General features: G+C 42.2%; 1 protein-coding gene across 2 annotated transcripts in view; it reads right to left on the bottom strand.

Annotated features, from left to right (window-relative positions):
* LOC131237477 (cellulose synthase-like protein H1) overlaps positions 1-24,588 on the bottom strand; it is a 97,340-nt gene extending 72,752 nt beyond the window's left edge. The window contains exons 1-4 of one of the 2 annotated variants that reach the window (XM_058235267.1): positions 24,211-24,587; positions 22,324-22,648; positions 20,726-20,851; positions 16,812-16,928 (exon numbers count right to left, since the gene is read on the bottom strand). In XM_058235267.1, the coding sequence (XP_058091250.1) occupies positions 16,812-16,928; positions 20,726-20,851; positions 22,324-22,648; positions 24,211-24,467 (825 nt within the window). In that variant the 5' untranslated portion in view covers positions 24,468-24,587. Of the gene's footprint in view, positions 1-16,811; positions 16,929-20,725; positions 20,852-22,323; positions 22,649-24,210 lie in introns of both variants that reach the window. The other variant, XM_058235268.1, reaches the window with a different exon arrangement.
* Positions 24,589-27,131: the final 2,543 nt, after the last annotated feature.

Genomic DNA, 27,131 nt, shown 5'->3' with positions numbered 1-27,131 from the left:
GATATATGCTAGGTGTTGAATAGTTAGCATATCTCACACATAAAATCACTATCTTTCTTTATAGATTAATTATTTATTGTTTCATCATTTGTAGTCAATGCAATTAGACCAAATTGACTTGAAAGTCTAAGTGTTAATTGCCTTATCGTTTAAATTAGTAAAGTGTTTTAATTAGGCAATTAGATTTTAATTGGTAAATTTTTAAAGTCATATTCACTCCCTCCCCCCTTTAGGACTTAGTCATAATTCTAAGATCTGTCAAGCTTCTACACATGTCATGATAGACAATCCACATAATTTCACTTATTTCATTAAAAACACTTTTTTATCAGCAATCTGTTTGTGACTAACTTATTGTCCAAACAAGGCAGTTTGTAATAGTCCTAGGAAAAATAATATTTGTATTCTTATAAGAGATCGACTATTGCCTTGTGATCATCAGGTTGTAGGTAACCACTAACGTATGTTAGTTGGGTGTCTCCTTCTATTCCCAAATTCACTTCAACCAATGGGTCTTGCACGTTTGCCTTTAAGTTATCTAACTTAGCTGGGTCTTCCCCCAAGTCCTCGAAGGATATACCATCTTCAGCAATTTTATAATGATATAGTACATATTCTTTTATATTGATGAAATAGTTGTTTTCTAGTTCTTTTCTGTATTTAATCCTCTTTAGTATGGTTGTAATTTCGATCATTCTATCCTTTTGATCTTACGACACGGTCATGGGGACTCTCCGAAAAAATAAGGTTACTCAGACTGATATAGCATAATTGCTTTTGGCAAGGCAGGCTCTCTGCTGTCAAGGAACTTATATCTGTTATTTTTATTGGTGGATCTGTCGGTGCTAAGATCCTCGTTGGTCAACCAAATCGGTCTTAATCTATGAAAAACAACAGCCCAACTTATTTTGCATAAAAGTATGCTTTGGCCGCATTGCATTCAGCTTAAAATGGCCAATTATTAGCCTAAACTACTTCGACCTTTCCTTTATTCCAAAAAATGAGGAATTGGTGTGAGGACGATGTGATATAAAAAATGGAGTGAATTCAATCCTGACCAAGGTGAGAGTTATAATTGAATGATGACTCCGCCGTGAAGAAAGCTGCCAACACCTTCTTACTTCCAACCATTAGCTCAATCGATGGGATTCCTTGTATGTTACACAGCCCAAAAAATAATTGATCGTTACCATGATGGTGAGCAAATTGACCTACATTTTTCCTAGCTCTTTTGTCATGTTTATTGGCAAGATACTAACAGCCGCTCCATTATCAACCATAACACGGGTAATTGGACATCCATCCGTATATGCCGATATGTACAATGAATTGAGTTGTTGTGTCATTGCGCGAGTGGCTTGGTCGAAAATGATCTTTTCTATATGCATACTTGTCTCAATAGTGATGGTAAAAGTGTCTTTATTTTTTGTAGAATCTGAGGTTGTCAATCCTCCAGTAGCCATGGTCTCTCCCATTTCTTCGATATCTCTCTTAATATTACTCAGCTAATCGGTCTTAGCCAAGAAATTAAGTAGGAGTCTAAACACCATGTTGCAGTCTACCTGTAATGATGGCAATGTCCCGAACATGATCATGGTCGTTCCCTATTCTTTTTGGGTCTCCACTTTTTCAAGTTAGTGGCCTGTTGAAAAATTAACTTCTTCCTTCAATTTTTTTTATATTTGCCAGCATCTCTTCAATTAGCAAGCTATCGTCGAAGCAGTTTTGGTCGCTTAAGGTTCCCTTCGATATATTATCATTTTGGGCTTTTTTGGTCAGCTACTTTTTAGTTCGATCAGATTGCAAACTCGTCCGAGATGCAGTATTTGAGTTGTTATTTTGTTTTCGGCAAACATTGGTTGTTCTTACCCAAGTCAAATTTATAGTGGGTGGTCATACACTACCTATTGTTTGTCTCATCGACCAACTAAACCTTTAGTTTTGCATTTCCAAGATTGCTTTTTGTCATTTGTCATTGTCAGTAATGTTTTGAGTTCTTGTCATTTCCAGTGGGTATTGTGGAAATTTTGGATGGAGATCATTAACTCATTGATCAACCCTAGTATCGATAGGCTTGACCATTTTTTGACATTTTTTTGTATAATCCTCAGGAGTATTTCTTTGCATCAAGCCTCATAAATTCCTAATTGAATTAACGGCTTGGAATTTTGAATTGTGCTATTGCCATGTACATTCACCTATTTCCATTGCGCATAGTAAACCCATGTAGAGTTTTGTCATTGGATGTCCTGATGACATCATTCGCATAGTCAGTATCCCTTAAGTCAATTTTCTTAATAGGGGTAGTTGCTTTCTTTAACTTAGTGGGGACAATGTTGATTCCCATCAAATGAGAGAATGGATCAGTATCCACTAACATGGCTTCATTTTCTTTCTCGAAAAATTTTAGCATTCCTGTGTCTATGTTATCTTGAATAACGTTCCTAAAAATAAGGTATTCTGTACCACGAAGATAGTTAGATAAATTTTTCAGTTAGGAGTGTGAAAATCTCGTCGGCCTTTATTATATCAAAAGAATAACCACCTACTGTGAGACCCGTATCGTAGCCCGTACCGTTCCGTAGGTTTCCACAGTTCTCCCAGTCGAATTCTGATAACCTTCGACCTTTATCCGATATTTGCACACGATCTTGAGTCGTGTCCCATATTCTAGAGTCAGCTCGACCCAAGACTTGTACCCTTGCGACCGCGCTGCCGCCGCGGTTCCGACGCCGGGTCTCGCGCGCCGATGCGATACACAAACCAGGAGATGTGGGCCCTCGATCAGTTCTAGAAAATGCCGTGCGTTTGTAATCCCAAGAGAATCTCTACCAAATGTCAAATCAATCCCATTAATATATAAAAGTACATAACCCATCAAGTCAAGTACCCTATCCCATCCTCAAGTACACAACGCCATCCCCAAAGTCATCCCTTCCATCCCATCTCTCACTCACCCCATCACTCTTTCTCTCTTTCAATCTCTCTCTCTCTCATTTTCAAAATCCCTCTCCCAAGCAACCATGGGAGAGTTGGACGTCCATGGGAGAGAGGTCATGTGTGGCCCACCTCCCTACCACCATATCCAACCATCCAATCTCCATCACCCGCCGTCAAAGCCGAAGCCAAGGAGTTGGGCATTCCGTTGGACCAAGAAGGCGGCCAATAGGTGGGTGCCTCTCTCTCTCTCTCTCTCTCTCTCTCTCTCTCTCTCTCTCTTCATTTTTGTGTGATATGTGGCCCACTTGAATGGACCCCACCTTGATGTATGTCTTATCCAAACCGTCCAAATCATATGGACCCTACCTTATGGATGATGAGAAAATATAAATATCAGACCCATCAGGTGGGCCACGTTCACGTGGGACCCACCTTGATGAAACGTGGGCCACATACATGTGGGACCCACCATCATGCTGTGTTTATCCACGCCGTCCAGCATTCCCTGGACGCTAGACATGGAGTAGGGTATGGCTAACATGGAGTGCATGTACTGACATGGGTGTGTACTACCAAGCTAACAAAAATACATAAAAATATATATAAATAAAACGTCAGTTGTTTTTTTTTTAATTTTTGGGTAGGCCGCTCATACAGGCCTCACCTCGATGTATGGATTTAATCCACGCCATCCACCCTTTTTTCCACCTCACTTTAGCCATTGAGCCGAAATGTGAAGTCGATCTAAACCTCTGGTACGCCATAATGCAAGAAACAGTGATTTTAGGTGATTTAAATGGTTAAGGCCCGCTGTGATTTTCCATACGCCAAAAATATTGCATATTGGACTCGTTAGTTCTAATACAAGCCGAGGAGACTAGTGGTCGATGTGGATTTGTCTAATGCGGGCCCCACATATAAGAATTCGTAGAAAAAACCAACAAACACATACACATGGACGTCCTGCTGTTGTCAGCATCCTCTGGACGCTGCAGTAAGCAGAGTCCTCGCTGCTAGTTTAAAGGTGGAATGGTGGGCCCCTCCACAGGCCCCACCACGAAGTATGTTGAACATCTAAACCGTGCATTTGATGGGTTCACATTTGGTAACTGGGTTTCCCAAAAATCAGCCGAATACACAGCTCAGGTGGCCCACACAGCAGGAAACAGTATTGATTAAATGTCTGCCATTGAAACCCTTTTTAGGTTATCACATAAGTTTTAGATCATTTTGAAATTTGTTTTTCGCCTTCATTCCGGTCCTTGTGACCTTATTAACAGGTTGGATGAAAAATAAACGTTATGGTGGGCCCCACATTGGACCCACCTCTATGGAAACGGATTGGCTGGGGGTACTTACACCAGCTCAACAGCTGATGTATTCACGTCAACTTCAGCTGACGATCTGATCACAGACATGATCCAGACCGTCCATCCCTTTAACAGTGGGCCACGCGTGTAGATCCCACCATGATGCATGCATTATATCTCACCGTCCATCATATGGATGGTGGCCCCTACAGCGTGGCTGCTATGCTGGGAGACGTCAGCAAGTCCGTGGGTCCCATGTGATGTATGTATTTTATTCACACCGTCCATCATCTGGACGGTGGTACACCACCCTGATGGATGCTTTAGATCCACCACGAGATATGTGTTTTACCCCAGCCATCCATTGTCTGGACGGTAGGTGTGCATGATGTATATGTTGTTCCGCCCTGTCCATTGGTATGTGTGTCCCACCATGATGTGTGGAATTGATCCACACCGTCCATCAGTGTGGACTTCACTGTGATGCATTTATTATGCACACCATCCATGTGGCTAGATGGTGGGACCCACCAACGATGTATTTATTTTATATCCACGCTGTCTATCAGGTGGGCCGTTGCAGAAAAGAGTGGAGGTTTGAACGTCTACCACTAAAACCCTTTTTGGATGCAAAGAAGTTTGGATCAATATGATATTTACTTTCTCTCCTTATCCAGGTCTTTGTCACCTTATGATCAGATTAGATGGAGAATATCCATTATAGTGGGCCCTACCTTGATGTATTAATGGCCCATCCATGGGGCCCACCCAGATGTATTTGTGACCCATTGATACGGCCCACTTGTCGTTAGTGCGGTCTGTATATGAGGCCCATCTTTGATGTGTTTATGGCCCATCCATGAGGCTCACCTTGACGTATTTGCAACCCACCCATGAGGCCCACTTGTTGTGTATTTGAAGCCCATGGTATTAGGCCCATTGATGCGGCCCATTGGTGTAGCCCACTTTATGCATATTGGCCCATTGATACGGCCCATATGATGGGGCCCACCTGCTTGAATATGAGGCCCATGGTACGACCCATTAATGCAGCCCACTTAATGCATATTTGAGGCCCATATATGAGGACCAATGTGATGTATTCATGACCCATGTGCCGAGGCCCATTGCGACGTACTGGAGGCCCATTATGATGTATTTCCGGACCATTTGGTAAGACCCAATGAGATGTATTTTTCGACCCATGTACTGGAGGCCCATTATGATGAACATGAGGTCCATGAGCGAGGCCCAATGTGATGCATAAGCGGCCAATGATTGAGACCCATTGTGATATGTATTAGGTCCTTGTGTGAGGTCATGGGCCCACGATACGTTTGGCTCTATGTGGACCACTCCTTGGGAGCAATGTTGGTTAAAAGGCCACATCGATGGGCAATGATGGTTTAATGTCCACATTGTGACCTTCCCTTAGGCCTGGATAGGCCCATTCTCATCATTCTCCAATGGGTTACCCAAACGCTTGGGCCCCTTCGATATTGTTTGATCCATCATCGGCCATTCATCTATGAACCCCGCCTTAGTGCTGATTGCCGATTAGCGATTGACGTAGATTATCACGACCGATTGCCGATTCCAATCGACATGACTAATTTGCCGATTATCGATTACCGATCGAGGCCGATTATCATGACCGATTGCCGATTCCGATCGACGTGACCGATTTACCGATTGCCGATTAGCGATCGAGGCCGATTATCATGACCGATTACCGATTCCAATCGACGTGACCGATTTGCCAATTACCAATTAGCGATCAAGGCCGATTATCATGACCGATTGCCGATTTCAATCGATGTGACCGATTTGTCGATTCTGATTATCCATTGATTCTGATTTGTCGAGACCGATTATATAGGTCGATTTCAATTGTTAAGGCCGATTTCAGTTGCCAAGGTCGATTGTCGAGACCTATATGATGTATATGCGACCCATAGTTGAGGCCCATTGTATTGTATTCATGGTCTATGGGCAAGGCCCATTGTGGTATGTATTAGGCCCATGATGCATGGCCCATTTGATGTATTCGAGGCCCAGATACGTGGCCCATTTAATGCATATGAGACCCATGTGTAGGGCCCACATGTTATGTATTTGAGGCCCATGGGCAGGGCTCACCCATTGTGTATATGTGGCCCTTGAGTAAGGCCCATTGTGTTGTATATTAGGCCTTTGTGTGAGGCCATGGTCCCATTATATGTTTGGCTCTGTGTGCGACATTCCCTGGGGGGCAATGTTGATTAAATGTCCACATTGTCAAGGCCGATTGTTAATGCCGGATATTGATACCGATTATGAGTATGTGACTGCATAGCATCATGATACATGCCCATACGCATCATATGCATGTTTGTTATGAGATATGGTTGACCATTGCATATGTCATTGGGCAGATTGTTATGAGACTTCCTGATTGGCGAAGGTTATCTCACATGAGCGCACGGTATGCGCAGGATTAATGTATGATTAGATTGTATGACTCATGCATCTTGCATTGCGTGCCTTACATTGCGTACCCTAGCGACATCAAGGCCGTAGCCTCCACAGGCATATCATGGGTGGCCAGACGGGACACCCAAAATTTGTTCTAGCATCGAGCTGTCATAGATGGCCCTGGGTGAAAATTCCTAAACCTCCAGGCTAGGAGACGCCCCAACGTCGAGACCGTGTGAATACATGAGCGCTCGAGTGCCGAATACCAGGAGGTCAGGTCTCCCACTGTGTCATGGTCGATTGGGAGGGGGTGTGGCCTTACCCGCCCGAGCGTAGGGGGCATTGCTAAGCTGAGTTTGACCAGCTCGTGAATGGGTCCGCTATCGACGTGCCGAATAGGTATTGGCAGACTATTGGCCAGGTGGATAGTGAGCTTTCTTACGCTCACTTGGATTGTGCGGCTGGGAGAGCGGCAGTGCCATTTGGAGTGTACTAAACCCCAATGGTGATCCCAAAGATGAACTGTACTGATATGTGGAGTTATTGAGCAGGAGTTACATACTCATTCATTCATTCATTCACTATCCACTTGGACTAGTGGTGCACAAATATTTGTTACGTGTTCCTTCACAATGGCCAAGATTTCGATTGGGGCACACGACTAACCTAAGATCAAGAGTTTGCCACATTGAGTCTGACTATCCAAATTTAGGTATGGGACTGGTTTGGATAGACGTCCCTTGTGATGGACCTCATAACCTGCAATACTACGTACTATCATCCTGACCTCACACTCTGGCATGGTCATTCCATTCACACCGCATATGGCATTTTGGGTTACTGCGTTTTTGCATTTATATGGTCTAGATACGGCTGACACTATTCGTGAAATCATCAGGAATTGTATATTGCATCACATCCTCGGCATCTGATATTTGGCTTTTTATGACTCCTTATTTGTATAGTTGTTCTATATTGCTTACTCTGTTATCTTATGATTTATGATCTTGTCAGTATTTCTGCTTACTTTGATAATTCATGATCTTGTCAATCTTTCTGTTTACTTTGATAATTCATGATCTTGTCAATCTTTCTGCTTATTCTGATAATGTACGATTTATGGATTACCAATATTTTCGGCATTGTATGATGATGGCATTATAATGAATACCTGACACTTACCTTGTGCACACACTTACACCACCCTCTAAGCTTTCTATAAGCTTATGCATGATAGATGCATGCAGATGATGATAGGTTACAGCAGTGTTGAGCTTGGAGCGTGCAGCGGTCTTCTGGAGCTTGACTTTCGATTTATATATTTCCCTTTCAGTATTGTACTTAAATGTTTATATTAGTGGATATGTGATGATGATGTTATCTTTGTAATTTGGGTATACTTATGGTTATGCTTATTACGAGTTAAATGTACATTGGAAAATCCTCCTTGTAGGATCCCAGGATCGGAATCTAGCGTATGGACGCTAGGAGCCGAGAATGGGGTACTACGGAGGCTGTCGGCACCGAATTCGGTGATCGGGATTCCTGTGAATCCGATCTTCGGGTTTGGGGAGTGAAAGAAGTTGGTATCAAAGCATAACTTGAGAATACCTGAAGATAACATCACATATCTATTAATAGCTACCCTTCACTCGATGATTGTTGAGAACTTAGAATGAGTAGATCCCCGAGTTCAGATAACGATTTCTGATATAGCTCCCTACCGTTGAGATTATAAGGCCGCATAGTATTCCCGTTTTGATTGTTTCTGACCCAGGATCTGTGGTTTAGTAAGGGTCACCATTTTGTTAAGGAGGCGTCTTATGAGTGCAAGGCTGAGATTAGAGAATGCTATTTCCATTTGTTTATAGATTGATTATGCCTTGTATGGTTTTGATTAGTATATGTATAAGTCGATGTTCCCTCTTCCCTTGTCTATTCTATAAATTTTGAGGATGAAATTTTTATTAGGTGGGGAGAGCTGTGAGATCCGTATCCTAGCCCGTACCATTCTGTAGGCTTCCGCGGTTCCCCCAGTCGAATTCAGACAACCTCCGACCTTTATCCGATATTTGCACACGATCCTGAGTCATGTCCTATATTCCAGAGTCGGCTCGACCCGAGACTTGTACCCTTGCGACCACACCATCGTCGCGGTTCCAACGCCGCGTCTCGCGCGCCGATGCGATACTCGAACCAGGAGATGTGGGCCCGCGATTAGTTTGAGAAATGCCACGTATTTGTAATCCCAAGAGAATCTCTACCAGATGTCAAATCAATCCCATCAATGTATAAAAGTACATAACCCATCAAGTCAAGTACCCTATCTCATCCTCAAGTACGAACACTATCCCCAAAGTCAACCCTTCCATCCCATCTCTCACTCACTCCATCACTCTCTCTCTTTCAATCTCTCTCTCTCATCTCCTCTCATTTTCAAATCCCTCTCCCAAGCAACCATGGGAGAAGTGGACGTCCATGGGAGAGAGGTCATGTGTGGCCCACCTCCCTACCACCATATCCAACCTTCCAATCTCCATCACCCACCGTCAAAGCCGAAGCCAAGGAGTTGGGCATTCCGTTGGACCAAGAAGGTGGCCAATAGGTGGGTGCTTCTCTCTCTCTCTCTCTCTCTCTCTCTCTCTCTCTCTCTCTCTCTCTCTCTCTTTTCATTTTTGTGTGATGTGTGGCCCACTCGGATGGACCCCACCTTGATGTATGTCTTATCCAAACCGTCCAAATCATATGGACCTTACCTTATGGATGATGAGAAAATATAAATATCAGACCCATCAAGTGGGCCACGTTCACATGGGACCCACCTTGATGAAACGTGAGCCACGTACATGTGGGACCCACCATCATGCTATGTTTATCCACGCTGTCCAGCATTCCCTGGACGCTGGATGTGGAGTAGGGCATGGCTAACATGGAGTGCATGTACTGACATGGGTGTGTATTACCAAGCTAACAAAAATAAATAAAAATATATAAAAATAAAATGTCAGTTGTTTTTTTTATTTTTAGGTGGGCCGCTCATACAGGCCCCACCTTGATGTATGGATTTAATCCACACCGTCCACCCTTTTTCCCACCTCACTTTAGCCGTTGAGCCGAAATGTGAAGTCGATCTAAACCTCTGGGGGGCCATAATGCAAGAAACAGTGATTTTAGGTGATTTAAACGGTTAAGGCCCGCTGTGATGTTTCCATACGCCAAAAATATTACATATTGGACTCATTAGTTCTATTACGAGCCGAGGAGACCAGTGGTCGGTGCGGATTTGTCTAATGTGGGCCCCACATATAAGAATCCGTAGAAAAAAAACCAACAAACACATACACATGGACGTCTTGCTGCTGTCAATGTCCTCGTTGTTGGTTTAAAGGTGGAACGGTGGGCCCCACCATGAAGTATGTTACACATCTAAACCGTGCATTTGATGGGTTCACATTTTGTAACTGGGTTTCCCAAAAATCAGCCGTATACACAGCTCAGGTGGCCCACACGGCAGGAAATAGTATTGATTGAAGGTCTACCATTGAAACCCTTTTTGGGTTATCACATAAGTTTTGGATCATTTTGAAATTTGTTTTTCCCCTTCATTCCGGTCCTTGTGACCTTATTAATGGGTTGGATGAAAAATAAACATTATGGTGGGCCCCACGTGGGACCCACCTCTATGGAAACGGATTGGCTAGAGGTACTTACACCAGCTCAACAGCTAATGTATTCACGTCAACTTCAGCTGACGGTTTGATCACAGACGTGATCCAGACCATCCGTCCCTTTAACAGTGGGCCACGCATGTGGATCCCACCATGATGCATGCATTATATCTCACCGTCCATCATATGGACGGTGGCCCCTATAGCGTGGCTGCTATGCTGGGAGACGTCAGCAAGTCCGTGTGTCCCATGTGATGTGTGTATTTTATTCACACCATCCATCATCTGGACGGTGGTACACCACCCTGATGGATGCTTTGGATCCACCACGAGATATGTGTTTTACCCCAGCCATCCATTGTCTGGACGGTAGGTGTGCATGATGTATATGTTGTTCCGCCCTGTCCATTGGTATGTGTGTCCCACCATGATGTGTGGAATTGATCCACACCGTCCATCAGTGTGGACTCCACCGTGATGCATTTATTATGTACACCGTCCATGTGGCTGGATGGTGGGACCCACCAGTGATGTATATTCTATACCCACGCTGTCTATCAGGTGGGCCGCTGCAGAAAAGAGTGGAGGTTTGAACGTCTACCACTAAAACCCTTTTTGGATGCAGAGAAGTTTGGATCAATATGATATTTGCTTTCCCTCTTTATCCAGGTCTTTATGACCTTATGATCAGATTAAATGAAGAATATCCATTATGGTGGGCCCTACCTTGATGTATTTATGGCCCATCCGTGGGGCCCACCCGGATGTATTTGTGACCCATTGATACGGCCCACTTATAGTTGGTGCGGCCCATTAGTGCGGTTTGTATATGAGGCCCACCTTTGATGCGTTTATGGCCCATCCATAAGGCTCACCTTGACGTATTTGCGACCCACCATGAGGCCCACTTATTGTGTATTTGAAGCCCATGGTATTAGGCCCATTGATGCGGCCCATTGGTGTAGCCCACTTGATGCATATTGGCCCATTGGCGCGGCCCATATGACGGGGCCCACCTGCTTGAATATGAGGCCCATGGTGCGACCCATTAATGCGGCCCACTTAATGTATATTTGAGGCCCATATATGAGGACCAATGTGATGTATTCATGACCCATGTGCCGAGGCCCATTGCGATGTACTGGAGGCCCATTATGATGTATTTCCGGACCATTTGGTGAGACCCAATGAGATGTATTTTTCGACCCATGTACTGGAGGCCCATTATTATGAACATGAGGTCCATGAGCAAGGCCCAATGTGATGCATAAGCAACCCATGATTGAGACCCATTGTGATATGTATTAGGTCCTTGTGTGAGGTCATGGGCCCACGATACGTTTGGCTCTATGTGGACCACTCCTTGAGAGCAATGTTAGTTAAAAGGCCACATTGATGGGCAATTATGGTTTAATGTCCACATTGTGACCTTCCCTTAGGCCTGGATAGGCCCATTCTCATCATTCTCCAATGGGTTACCCAAACGCTTGGGCCCCTTCGATATTATTTGATCCATCATCGGCCATCTATCTATGAACCCCGCCTTAGTGTTGATTGTCGATTAGCGATTGAGGCCGATTATCATGACCGATTGTCGATTCCATCGACGTGACTGATTTACCGATTGCCGATTAGCGATCGAGGCCAATTATCATGGTCGATTGCCGATTCCGATCGACGTGACCTATTTGCCGATTGCCAATTAGCGATTAAGGCCAATTATCATGACCGATTGCCGATTATCGCGATCAAGGCCGATTATCATGACCGATCGTCGATTCTGATCGACGTGACTGATTTACCGATTCTGATTATCGATCGGTTCTTATTTGTCGAGACTGATTATACAGGACGATTTCGATTGTTGAGGCTGATTTCGATTTCCAAGGTCGATTGTCAAGACCTATATGATGTATATGCGACCCATAGTTGAGGCCCATTGTGATGTATTCGTGGTCTATGGGCAAGGCCTATTGTGGTATGTATTAGGCCCGTGATGCATGGCCCATTTGATGTATTCGAGGCCCAGATACGTGGCCCATTTAATGCATATGAGACCCATGTGTAGGGCCCACATGTTATGTATTTGAGGCCTATGTGCAGGGCTCACCCGTTGTGTATATGTGACCCTTGAGTAAGGCCCATTGTGTTGTATATTAGGCCTTTGTGTGAGGCCATGGTCCCAATATATGTTTAGCTCTGTGTGTGACATTCCTTGAGGGGGCAATGTTGGTAAAATGTCCACATTGTCGAGGCCAATTGTTGATGCCGGATATTGATACCGATTATGAGTATGTGACTGCATAGCATCATGATACATGCACATACGCATCATCTGCATGTTTGTTATGAGATGTGGTTGACCATTGCATATGTCATTGGGTAGATTGTTATGAGACTCCCTGATAGGTGGAGGTTGTCTCACATGAGTGCACAATATGTGCAGGATTAATGTATGATTAGATTGTATGACTCATGCATCTTGCATTGCGTGCCCTAGCGACATCAGGGTCGTAACCTCCACAAGCGTATCGTATGCATTATGGATTACCAGTATTTCCGGTATTGTATGATGATGGCATTGTATTGAATACTTGGCACTTACCTTGTGCACACACTTACTCCACCTTCTAAGCTTTCTATAAGCTTATGCACGATAAATGCGTGCAGATGATGATAGGTTGCAGCAGTGTTGAGCTTGGAGCGTGCAGCGGTCTTCTGGAGCTTGACTTTCGATTTATGTATTTTCCTTTCAGTATTGTACTCAAATGTTTATATTAGTGGATATGTGATAATGATGTTGTCTTTGTAATTTGGGTATACTTGTGGTTATGCTTATTACGAGTTAAATGTACGTTGGAAAATCCTCCTTGTAGGATCGCAGGATTGGAATCTGGCGTATGGACACTAGGAGCAGAGAATGGGGTACTACTGAGGCTGTCGGCACCGGATTCGGTGATTGGGATTCTTGTGAATCCGATCTTCGGGTTTGGGACGTGACACCTACCATGTTTTGAAAATTCATTCATAGTATTTGAGCTTTGAGCTGAAGACTCGTCATCGATCTTTGTCGAGGCCATATACATAAAAGCTTTTTAAAGTTTATTTTGGCCATTTCTAACTTTTAATTCAGATCATAGAAATAAGTCTTTGCTGATGAATTCTTTCACGAGCTTTCTTCACGTAGAAGCTATTCATATCTGGTCACCCTAGTGGATAGGTCAATTAGATATTCGAAAATCATTCCTTCAAATTTCTTTTGAAGCTCAATATCCAAGCCTTCTGTGACCAGTTTAACGAACATAGTCTCCGGCATGAAAAGTATACATCTGTTTCTCACCCTTTTAAACTGAGCAATATCTTTTTTAGCCAATTCACCAGGTAACCATCTTAGGCGAGATAAGTCGGCTAAAGACAGTTTAGGTTCAGTTCATAAAAACTAAGAATGGAACATCTCCTCCATGTCTTGCCAGTTATGTATTGAATTTGGCAAGAAACTGATATACCATGAAATAACAATATCAGTCAATTAATTTGTGAACCATTTCAATTTCACATATTTATTGGTCGATAATTCACCATATTGCATGTTGAAATGGCCAATGTGTTCAACAATGTATTGGTCTATTTCTCCAGAAATAATGTAAATTATGATACTCTGTAGCCTCTCGGCACATCAGCAAGTTGATCGACCCAATCTAGATATGGCTTACGATAGGTAGGCCGATTAGTACGTCGGTTATATCATTGATTGGCAACTTCCTTTATTAAGTTAATTAGCTCTTCCTGACTTTTTGTGGAAGAAACGTAGCCGCCCTGTGGTCTTGAGGTCCTTGGTTAATCATCGAAGGAAGTTGCATAACTGGAGTCGGCCCCCATGTATTTCGTTAATCGGCGCAAACTGCCCCCAAGGGGTATGCCATTTATTCCTTCATGCTCATTTTGACCATTCAGTCGGCCATCATGTCCATTTCTCTAATGCCTGCCTAATTTGGCATGTTTCAGCCTATTTGACCTTAGTCTAGCCAAACCTTATGTGGAGAGAAATTCGGTAGCTCTTGGGGAACGTTCATGAAATGGGGTGCTTTCGTGTTATAATGACGGTATTTTGGGAATTTCTCATTTAGAAACTATAAAATTCTATTGAAGGCTTCGACCTGAGCCTCATATTGCTCGGCTTGAATATTTCCCCGTTCTGTCAGTTGATGTAGACTTGCACGCATGCTACCTAAAGCCCCATTAAAATTTTCCAGGGAGTTAGCATATGAAGATGACCCTATCTCTAAGATAGTCGAATGTGAGGGGTTTGGAACTTCTGTATCAGCCTACATTGGAAGTGATTTTGGGGCCTGATGGAGTTATTATTCATCGATGTTACCATTGTTTCAAGTGTATCGGATGCTCATGTTGTTTTATATTTCAACTAATAATTGCATACATGTCCCATTGGGCGTACCAAAATGGTGTTGGTTTAGAATTCAGTCACATGGTACATGTGCGTAGTTTGCGGACATGTCAAAACTGATTGCGATATAATTTAAACCGAACGCCACTAAACTTTGACGTTGAGATAAAGCAGTTCATGTTAATTGGTCGAAAGACCAACCATTAATTCTACGAACTATCGAGTGCGCTCATCAAGCAATTTACGGAGGTTAGAGCCCTTCCTCCAATGAGTTTTTTTTTGTCTTAAGAATCAAGGACTTTCAAAGGTGCAACAAGTGTTAGGTCGAATTGAAATTGGAGATAGAGATGAAAAAGTGAAACTTACCACTAATATATGATCACTATCTTGGCTGAGAGTAACGGGGTGCTTAATCGAACAACGTGCTGATGAGTGGGGGATAAACAGTGCTAAGATTATAAGCTATTATCAACGGCCAACGTATGAGCGTAGGTTGACAATTTCTAAATCCGCAGTCTTCCTTCAAATCCAAAACAAAGCTACTGATTACGACTAAGTCGATTCGAAATAAAGCAAGGATAAACTAAATTATTCCTAAAAGCTAAAGGTTTCACATTGAGAAGCAGTGGAGATGACAAATGTTTTGAAGGACTGGATAAGTAGGATAATGCTGGAGTTGATTTATTTGGATTTGATTTAATTGATTGATTCTTTTTCCCTTCTTTTGTATTTTTCTTTGCTATTTATATATTTCCCGAAAACATTGTGAGATTAATTGCTCCTTACGTAGCGACATTGTATATTGTTGGCTATAAAGTGATCATTACTTTCAACCAATTGTATTTTATCTTGGTCACGTTTTATTATATGACAGTCGATAATCAATCGTGGTGTATCGTGTATCCATACTTATCTAAAGATTACTTAAGTGCCATGGCTTTTTGAACACGCGGTCGTTGATGTAATCTCCTTCACGTACGTTGTAAATATTTCTGTGTCCAGTCTGTGAACTCTCCTGCGTATAGGTTGTAAAGATTTCGTGTCTAGTATATGGTTGCATCTATACCTTAGTTGACCGTGGCTTCATCTGTACAGTTGAATCCCGTGCCGAAATATAAATTTAAAGCTAGAAATTTTTAAAATATCGCCAGGACTACCTGAGATTTTTTTAATCCAGGATATATTTTTGTCATGGATAAGAAATCAGCGAATCTTTTTCTTCTCTTTGTTTTTTCTTTTAACGCTGACACCTACAACTGTTGCAGAAGCAGGCCATTCGGCCGTGGGAAAGGTTTGATACTCTGCTATAGGACTGTCACTCGTATATAGCCACCCTACCATTGTACACATGTCATAGGTTTATGCCAATCCAAACCGTTCGAATGATGGGCCACTGTAAATGCGCCATGATCAAGAAGCTGATGTAAGAAACTGATGCAGGCACTCACCATATGGACGTTTAAAATGGAAAAAAACAAAAAAAAAAAACAAAAAAAAACAAAAACAAAAAACAAAAAACAAAAAACAAAAGCCTCGGGTTTATTAAATCCGGTCAGGTCATGCTAATCGCCTGGGTTAAAAATAAGAGTGGTCCACTCATCTAACTGCTCACACCGTTGCAACCAACAGCCGTTGGCCCGACTCAACCTACAGGCGTGGCCCACCTAATAAGTGTATCTTCCTGAACTTCAGACCAGATGTGTGGTGTACCCCGTCTTCTGCACGTCTGGGATGCCCCCACACAGTTATGGGAAACCCGACATAATGCTTGGCCCATCTAGATGGGCCACGCATGGGTACGCTGAATTGACCATTTTCCGAAGAACGTACACCGTCCATATAAATAGCATCCACTTAGAAGGGGTTAGAAGTTTTCCAGCCAATCTGATAGGGACATGACCCATTGGCAGTGGGGCCCACAAAATGGACTGAAGGCCCTCTCCTTAGTAAAGCCCCCCCACCTGTGCCACGTAGGGTCATTTTCAGATTTCGGCGACAGCTTTGGCTCTTTCAGATGTCGTTTGAATACATTACCAGAATATTCATGGCTCCTGCTTTGAAGTTACGTGGGATCTTTGGCCGCTTCTCTCTCGCTAGGTAGATCAGATGTGGCAGACCATTTGAATGGCTTTCCTTGTTCTCCCATATCACCTGTATAGTCATAAAAAAATTAAAAATTAAAAAAAAAAGATATATATATATATATATATATATATATATATATAACAAGAGATAAAATTGACGGTCATGAATGTGTCTACAGTACAATCATCCACAACCATTTTCTCCCTAAGAAAATTTTTGATGCTCCGGAAGACTGTGGTGGATGATACACAGGCACTTAGAAATTGCATACGTGGATCACATTTAATTTAAATAAGACTATCCAAATTATGGGTCCCAAATTAAATGTATTATGAACCAAAATTTTCCAACTTTGATCATGGATTGTTACATATGTAAAATATTGGACAGTCTTTTTTCAATTTAAAATTTTAAAAAAAATAAATAAATAAACGTCCACCAATCAGAGATTATGATTGTTGAAGCAATCTGATTTTAGGATTAACGAAAGTAGGTTCCACAACAATTTAATCTGTTTAATTTGAATTAAACAGTTTCCGACTGCTTGCATATCAGGCGCTGTACTCTTCCGGAGTATCAAATAACTCCCGAGTTCTTTATTATGGTTCGTATGTTTATATGGGGCTGGGCTTCTGCATGATCCGTGGTGGGCCATTAGATGGGAGGGGTACACTATCCTCGTCAAACGATCACAACCATTGAAATAAAGGCATGAAAAATGGACGGTTCGTTTCTGTGGTCCTGATTAACCAGTCCATGGTTATTTTTGTGCCATGTATACCCAACAGTGAATTCCTCCTGTCCAATGGGCCCACCCTATAAAGGAATTCGCACCCTAGTCAGGTAAGAAGAGTTCCAACGGGGATCGCATCTATAAGCGTGCAAATGAGTAGACAAGGAAATCGGAGTGCGTACTGAGTTACTCAGTCCGCTCTTATCATACTGAGTAAACTCTGTTGGCCCACCTTGAATGAATTTGGTTTATCCACGCCGTTCATCCATTTTCCCAGATTATTTAAGGGGTTGAAATCAAAATTGAAACATATCTGAAGCTCAAATGGACCATGCCACAGGAAACAGTGGGAATAATAATTTCCATCATTGAAACCTTGCTAGGCCCGCGGTGATGTTTATTTGTCATCCAACCCGCTCATAAAATCCAAAAAATATGGATGAAGGGAAGCACAAATATAAGCTTGATCCAAAACTTATGTGGCCATCAAGAATTTTTCAACATTAGACGTTCAATTCACAGTGTTTCCGTGGTGCGTTCCATTTGAGCTTTATATATGCTTCATTTTTGGGCTTAGGATCTAAAACTATCTAGTAAAATGGATGGAAGGAGTGGATACAATATATAAATCATGGTGGGCCCCACAGAGTTTACTCAATACGCTTAGCGTTATGAGTAACTCACTACGCAATCCGCTTCCGACAAGGAAATCGGACTGCATACTGCGTTACTTAGTAAGCTCCAATCGTACTTAGTTTACTCTGTTGGGCCCACCTTGAATGTATTTGGTCTACCCATGCCGTCTATCCATTTTCCCATATTACCAAAAATTAAAGCATATCCAAAGCTCAAATGGACCATGGCATGAAAAACAGTGGGAATAATAATTTCCACCATTAAAACCTTGCTAGGCCCAATAGTGATGTTTATTTGTCATCCAACTCGTTCATAAGTTCCAAAAAACATGGATGAATGGAAAACACAAATATAAGCTTAATCCAAAACTTATGTGGCCCTCAAGAATTTTTCAATAGTAGATATTTAATTCACATTGTTTCCCGTGGTACGGCCCATTTGAGCTTTATATATGCTTCACTTTTAGGCTCAAGATCTAAAATTATCTAGTAAAATGGATAGGAGTGGATACAGTATATAAATCACAGTGGACCCCACAGAGTTTACTCAGCACACTTAACGTTCTGAGTAACTCACTACGCAATCCACTTTCTACAAGGAAATCGGATTGCGCACTGAGTTACTTTGTACGCTCTTATCATATTGAGTAAACTCTGTTGGGCCCACCTTTAATGAATTTGGTTTATCCACACCATCTATTCATTTTTCCATATTATTTAAGGGGTTGAGACTAAAATTGAAGTATATCCAAAGCTCAAATGGACCATGCCACAGGAAACAGTGGGAATAATAATTTCCACCATTGAAACCTTGCTAGGCCCAGCAGTGATGTTTATTAGTCATCCAACCCGTTCATAAGTTCCAAAAAACATGGATGAAGGGAAAACACAAATATAAGCTTGATCCAAAACTTATGTGGCCCTTAAGAATTTTTCAATGGTAGATGTTCAATTCACACTGTTTCCCGTGGTGTGGTCCATTTGAGCTTTATATATGCTTCATTTTTGGGCTCAAGATCTAAAATTATCTAGTAAAATGGATGGAAGAAGTGGATACAGTATATAAATCACGGTAGGCCCTACAACGTTTACTCAGTAACTCACTGTGAAATTCACTTCGAATTGCGTACTGAGTTACTCGGTACGCTCAGGACGCTCTTATCGTAGTAAGTAAATTCTGTTGGGCCCACCTTGAATGTATTTGCTTTATCCATGCCGTCCATCCATTTTCCCATATTATTTAAGAGGTTGAGATTAAAATTGAATCATATCCAAAGCTCAAATGGACCATGCCATAGGAAGGAAACAATGGGAACAATAATTTCCACCGTTGAAACCTTACTAGGCCCCACAGTGATGTTTATTTGTCATCCAACCCGTTCATAAGATCCAAAAAACATGGATGAAGGTAAAACACAAATATAAGCTTGATTCAAAACTTATGTGGCCCTCGAGAATTTTTCAATGGTAGACGTTCAATTCACACTGTTTCCAATGGTGCGATCCATTTGAGCTTTATATATGCTTCATTTTTGGGCTTAAGATCTAAAATTATCCAGTAAAATGGATGGAAGGACTGGATATAGTATACAAATCACGGTGGGCCCCACAGAGTTTACACGTACTGAGTAACTCATTACAGAGTTGCTTCGGATTGCATACTGAGTTACCCAGTATGCTCGTATCGTGTTGAATAAACTCTTCTGGGCCCACCTTGAATGTATTTGGTTCATCCATGCCGTCCATCCACTTTCCCAGATTATTTAAGGGGTTGAGACCAAAATTGAAGCATATCCAAAGCTCAAATGGATCATGCCACAGGAAACAGTGGGAATAATAATTTCCACCATTGAAACCTTGCTAGACCCCACAGTGATGTTTAATTTATCATCCAACCCGTTCATAAGATCCAAAAACAAAAAAAAACATGGATGAAGGGAAAACACAAATATAAGCTTGATCAAAAACTTATGTAGCCCTCGAGAATTTTTCAACCGTAGACATTCAATTCACATTGTTTCCCGTGGTGCGGTCCATTTGAGCTTTATGTATGCTTCATTTTTGGGCTCAAGATCTAAAATTATTTATTAAAATGGATGGAAGGAGTGGATACAGTATACAAATCACGGTGGGCCCCACAGAGTGCATACTGAGTAACTCACTATGCAATCCGCTTCCGCAGACAAGAGATTGTACACCGTACAACTCCCACCATCAAATGACGACATACACCGTCCATGTTACCAAAGCTAGTGGAATCTGAAATATCAATGTCCATGGGATTCCCGCCCATCATATTGTTGTGAATAGAACCTCTGATCTAATGACCCTCCGTGCTGATGGCTAGGATTAAAATACGACCATGCACCATATTCTGTTGAAAATAGGTCATTATCAATGCCGTGGGTCTACCATCTTAACAATTTTGGACACCTGCCGTCTATGAAGGAGCCCATCAGAGCTGTTGTGGGACCCACATGTAATGTAAGTAGTACCTTAACTATACTTGGGTGGTTTGCCCGTTCTATATTCCAGAAATCTGCGTAGTCATCACGTGCATGACATGGAACGGAATTTTCAACTGCATCTGCGATTTTCCTGCTCAGCTCTTCATATTCTTCCTGCAAAATGGAAGGCAACGTTGAAGTATTGACGTGTCACTTGTCCAGTATATATTACATCTTAGCTGTGAAAAGCGTGGGTACCACCATGAAGATCTCCAGGCACAAGAGCCAGGCCGGTCCAATCATAGGGTGGGCCATGGTCTATGAAAGCAATGGACGGCTTAAATGAGTCCTAATAACAGTCTGATACTCCCTACACATGTAGCCCACCTGATGATGACTGGACCAGCTTATTTTCCATGCCAAGTGATCTTACTAATGGTGCCTTCCTTTTGAATGGTTCGGATGTTGTGCAAACTTTCCATGTTGGCGTGTTTGATGGTTGTAGCTTAAACTAGCCTACAACACGTTGCAGGAGATCGTTCCTCCTAAGTGTATGCACACAGACAAGCAGGATTACCAAAGTGGGTCAACTTATAATCACTGTTATGGATGAAATAGGATCTACCAAACAACGAGACTCTGATGAAAACAATAAGGTAAAGAGTTTAGATGGAGAATCGGGTGAGAACTCGGCCTCAACTACCGAGCACGACCGCTGCAACTAACCCAACCACGATAGGCAGGTAAGCTTAGTCTGTAAGACCTTGGCTAATACGACTTAAGAGGTCGACGTCAACTATCAACCACAACCTCCCTGGATGCCGACCACAGGGAGATATCTCCTTCGTATATTGAAAGGATTACCTCCTCAAGATCTTCGCGTAAAATAACACCGAGGATATTGCCATATACTCATAGAAAGATTCCTCGTGTGATATGCATCTACATGATAAACTCATTACCATACAGGGAAGATATCTCTTAAAGCTATAAATAAGGTCCCCGGCTGCTTAACAGGCCCATTGTCACTTGATTTTGCAGGTATAGGATGGTCTATTAGGGACGACCAAATCTCAGTATCAACAATCACCATGGACAATTGGACACGGGACTGTGATGGATGGAACACAGCTGCAATATCACTAAGATCAGATGATCAGAACCACTCAATCAAGAGACGGAAAAATGGACAATAATACCATCTGTACTTGTGCTATCAAAATCTCATGACCTTATTTTTCACGTCCTAACAGTGCTGATTTTCGGGTCATGTATAATACACCGTTGGATAAGACCCCGTCTATCCAACGGTCTTTGTTGACCCAGATTCACGATTAATTGGTCTTCCACGAGCCATTTAAAAGCTTTTCACAGGTTGCTAAACCCCCTAAAGGTGGGACCGACTCTACCGAAGTTAATTGCAGCCGGCCAGTAGGAACATTGTATGACTTTCTTTCAATAGTAGTTCCCACCATGCATGCTCTGTGGACGGGTCCAGACCGTCGAAAAGTGGGCTTAAATATAGAATGGCTAGGATCGTTTATACCTTAATCATGGTTGGACCTAACTATTGAACGGTAGCGATCATTCTAACACATGGACTGCAATTCACTGCAGTAGTTTATGGACTTCCACACTTCAATTACCTTCATTTCACGCCATTCATACAAGAATTCGGACGGATGCTCGGGAAGAATCTGAGGTTCTGTCGAGAAATAAATGGCTGGAGCTCTCACTTGAACATCATACTTCCTACAAAATGGGACCCATAGCTTTGCAAAGTTGGAAGCTTCCATCAAAGAGTAGAAGGTGATGGGAGAGCAGCCATCGTCCGACACGTAGCAAGAAAGCTTGTTAGGTGGATAATCAACGGCCAGCAACGATAGCACAGTATTGACGGTGATGATTGGCGGTTCGAGCAAGCAGTCTGCGGTGGTGACAAACATGTCCACTGCAGGAGGATCTGGAAACCTATAGGCCAAAGAAATTATTACGAGAAAGAGAATTATAGAGATATTTGAAAATTGGACAGTTGCATCCTTATAACTCATTAATGGACATATCTTTATGGTTCGGATCATCATAAACATGCCATATTTTGAATATAGCAAATGAAAGGTCAGATGTCTAGACAACATCTTGGTGAGCTCCATAAGCAATTACCAAGGTTTTATTGGGGTGACATCGACTCTCAACTGCTTCCTGTGGTGTGGCCAACCTAAGTCACCCATTAGGCTAGATTTTGGGATCTTGGCCTAACAGGAGACGACACATCTGATGGAGGGGGTGGATGTTTGACACAAATCATGGTGGGGCTCACCATGCTCAACATTACCGTAACTCACAGTAAGGTTGACCTTATAGAAACATCTCCCCCACGTGTATGACCTAAAATTCATATTATCTAACTATTTGGCGAGGAACACAGTGGAAAACAATGAACAGTCACCCACCACACGTGCGCACACAAACACACAAAATATATATATATATATATATATATATATATATATATATAGAGAGAGAGAGAGAGAGAGAGAGAGAGAGAGAGAGAGAGAGAGAGAGGAATGCTCACCTGCGCACCTTCTTATGTGAGCACCTGTATGCACATTTACACGCGTGTCTTAGGCATAGAATCTGAACGGTCCATGTGATGCGTCGCCCCTTGAAACCTCGTAAACCCAACTTTCAGCCCTATACAAAACTTTGGTTGGCCATGGCAAAAAGAAATGGTTTCCTCTCTTGATTTGCATTTCTCTTTTCTGTGGCCCACTAAAGTTTTGGATCATGCTGAAAATTTGGCCCATAAAGTTTCAAGGGGTACCGCATCATTCAGATTCTCTGTGCCTAAGATACATGTGCAAAAGCGAGCACTGGTGCTCAGGTAAGAAAGTGCGCAGTGAAGCATTTCTAATATATATAAAAGGATGCTCACCCACGCACCTTTGTACACATGTCATGGGCCTCTAATCTTAACAGTCCATGTGATATGGTACCCCATGAAACACCCAAGGATCAATTTTCACCCTGATCTAAATCTCTAGTGGGCCATAGCAAAGAGAGATACAAATTAAGGAAACTATTTTCTTTTTCCATGGCCCACCAAAGTTTTGGATCAAAGTAAAACTTGGGTTCCAGAGGATTTCATGGGGTGCTGCGTCATGTGGACCATTGGACAGTTCAGATTTTGGGCTTACATCATGAGTTCTCAAAAAGTTCTCACCAGAACACGTGAGAACTAGTCGGCAGTGAGCATATATATATATATATATATATATATATATATATATATATATATGATCGGTGGGTCAGTTAAACCAAGCAGACCATGGTTTGCACCTTGTTATCCCAGGTCAACTTGAAATTCTGGTTACTCAGCCTGGTTTCAATGAGTCAATAAAGTCAAAGAAAGTGTTCATTTATGTAAATTTCAGGATGAGAAGAAGAAGATCATGGAATAATTAATCTTATTATTTATGACCTGCCTGGATGGCTTGGAATTTACCCGGGTCGACTTGGTTTCATTTCCGTACCTCTGTAGGAGACGTTGGGGGTATGTTTTGTAATCCACAATATTCCATTTCGCATTAACGGTCAAGATCCAAATGAAGGTGAACCAAGACTCGCATAGGAAAGCAAGGCGCCAAACGAATCCATGGGCGTGGAGGCGGAGGAAACGATAGAGAAGAAGTGAGAGGAGGAGGACGAAGACGAGAAGATCAGAGAGCCTTTGGAGAGTGTTTTTTCGTGGAATTTTCTCTTGGAGAGGGAGAGAGATAGGGTTAGCCATGGATGATAGCCTTGATGTATGGACTAGGTTGCTTGGTCGGTATTGGTGTGCGTTTTTCTCTTTTTTCTTGGAGGTCTGTTGGCAAGGCCTTCGGGCCTTTTATAAGTTCCTCCGAAGATAAAATGCACGGCACATTACTCAAGTTTGTCCTGTTCTTAATGTTTGAGACAATCAGACTTTTAGGGCCTTTTTGGTTTTGATGTAATTATACGTATTTTCATGTAATTTCTCTCGAATTAGTATTAAATGCATACATCAAACAACACCACAACCCATGATAATTTGATGCCAAAGCTTGGTGTGCCCCACCATGATATGTGTTATATATATCCACTCCATCCATTCATTAGTACAAATCATTTTAAGGCCTGGGTCCAAAAATGAGGCAGATTCAAAGATAAAGTCCTCCACAGTGCATAAAATATTAGAGATTGAATGCTAACCATTTAAATATTCTTCACATAGTGTGGTTCACTTGAGCTTTTGATCTATCACATTTTTCGGAGGCATACTTTAAAATGACCTGAACGAATGAATGGACGGCATGGATAAAACATATATATCATGATAAGACCCACACGATCCATCTCATTTTCCATAACCAAAAGTTGTTGCGATCAATGTCATGGAGCATCCTTTCCATCACAAATTCATGTAGCATGTAATTAATACTTAAAAGTATAAACTACTCTACAATTTTCTTAAAATACGTTAAACTAAACAGGCCCTTAAACCATACTAGATGGCATATCCCAAAAGTTGAGGAATGGTGGGTGCATCTGCCCTCGAGCATTCATTGTCCCATGTAAGTGGTGTGACCACTTAAGGCTGTAACTTGACCCAATTCAAGGTTGGGTCGAGTTAGATCAGGTTGTCAGGTTCTTGGGTCTGAGTTAAGGTCAAAGAAAACAGACCCAATTTAAAAATTCAGGTTGAGATTGGATTGAGCCAATTGGGCCAACTTAGGTCAGTTTAGGATTTAGCATAGAGGAATTTGTGATGGATGGGATCCCTTGTTGGGTCTTCTTGAAGTTGGGTCAGTCTCAGGTTAAACTTCAACCCGACCGACCAGACCCAACCCACTGGAGTTACAACCCTAGGCCCAAGACAAATCCGGTAAACGGTTTGGTTTCGAACTGAAATGAGTAACTATAAGGTCCCATGACGTGAATAGTGTCTTGATGAATCCATTTGCTATGGGTGGGACCGTGGGTAGATGTAGTCGTCCACTACGTTGTAGAATCCTCCATCCTTGATGGGCGCCAACAACCCAACGGTTTTGATCGTCTAAACATGCTCATGAATAGGCACGTGACGACATTAATCACCGTTCTGAGAGACAATGATGGCTAGGGTCATTGAGCACGATATGGACAGTCCTGATCCACCGTCTGCCGTTGCAAGTGGCGGACGTACAACTCAAAACAAACCGTCCAAACGATGGACCATTTTAGATAGGTTATTTATCCAAAATGACGCTTGAAGGAATACACAAGGAGCACGGATCCACTTCAAAGTTTTGAAGGTCAAACTTATCTGCAATGAGATGCGTAGGGTGCAAAGTGATGTTTTCATGAAATCCAATCCGTCCATCATGTGCGTCTCCTCCTGTTCACATTTCCATATAAAAATAAGAAGCATATAAACTTAGGTGGGCCACACTACAGTGATCAGTTGGGATGGGACTCCAACCATTAGAAACGCTACAAGTTGTGTGTGGAGTTCACCGTGTTTTTTATAAAATCTAATCCATTCAAAAGATGTGTCCCATCAGGATGATCGGATACCCTAAAAAATCAGGCAATTCAAAAACTAATCTTGGCCATAAGACATTATTTTTTCAATATAAGACATGATTTTACATAGTGTGCCCCAAATGAGTTTTGGATCCGGCTGATCTTTGTACACCAAAGTGAAACTGAGGAGATGCATATGATGGACGAAGTGGATGTCATGCAAACATTATGATGGGCCTCACATATGATATCGTCGGTTAAGGGTAACCTACAAAGCTTTGCTGTGGATCGGCCTCCTACACAGACAATCTCTCTCCACTCCACGTGGATTATGACTTATCGTTTAGGACCATCCATCTAGTTGACTTATCGTGGATGGGGAACTATTCAAAAGTCACAAAGAACGGATGATGATAGTCATTTGGTTAGTTTCCATTAGAACATCGGTAGGAAAACTGAAATGATCAACGGTCAACAACCAACGACGGAATCTGAAGTCAGGTATCGGCTAGGATTGCATAATAGGTGCGCATTATAACGGTAGACCAATGATAGGAAATGAGCCAAATTACCAAACATTTTTTGCGGGGCTATTTCTAGCTAGGAATAAGTCTGCCGTCTAATCAAATTCTTCCTCATTAGAAGAGAATGGACCAATCACATTACCCAGTCTATATCCATTGTACAGACGGTCGGAGTTGAGGCGTCATCTTCCAGAAACGGATTGGCTGGTGTACCACACACCCGCGGTATAGATGGTATATTGACATCAGCAAGTTCTGTGGGCCCCATCATGAGGAATGTATTATATCCGAACTGTTCATCCATTCGGCGAGCTGGTGTAAGGCTTGAGTCAAAAAATTAAACAAATTTAAATATCAAGTGAACCACACTGCAAAAATCAGTGGGAGATTATACATCTATCATT

Source organism: Magnolia sinica, chromosome 2 (genome assembly GCF_029962835.1).
Source record: "Magnolia sinica isolate HGM2019 chromosome 2, MsV1, whole genome shotgun sequence".
NCBI classification, from domain to species: domain Eukaryota; kingdom Viridiplantae; phylum Streptophyta; class Magnoliopsida; order Magnoliales; family Magnoliaceae; genus Magnolia; species Magnolia sinica.
Note: the sequence above shows the minus strand (reverse complement) of the source record. Positions and strands in the feature narration are given on the sequence as shown.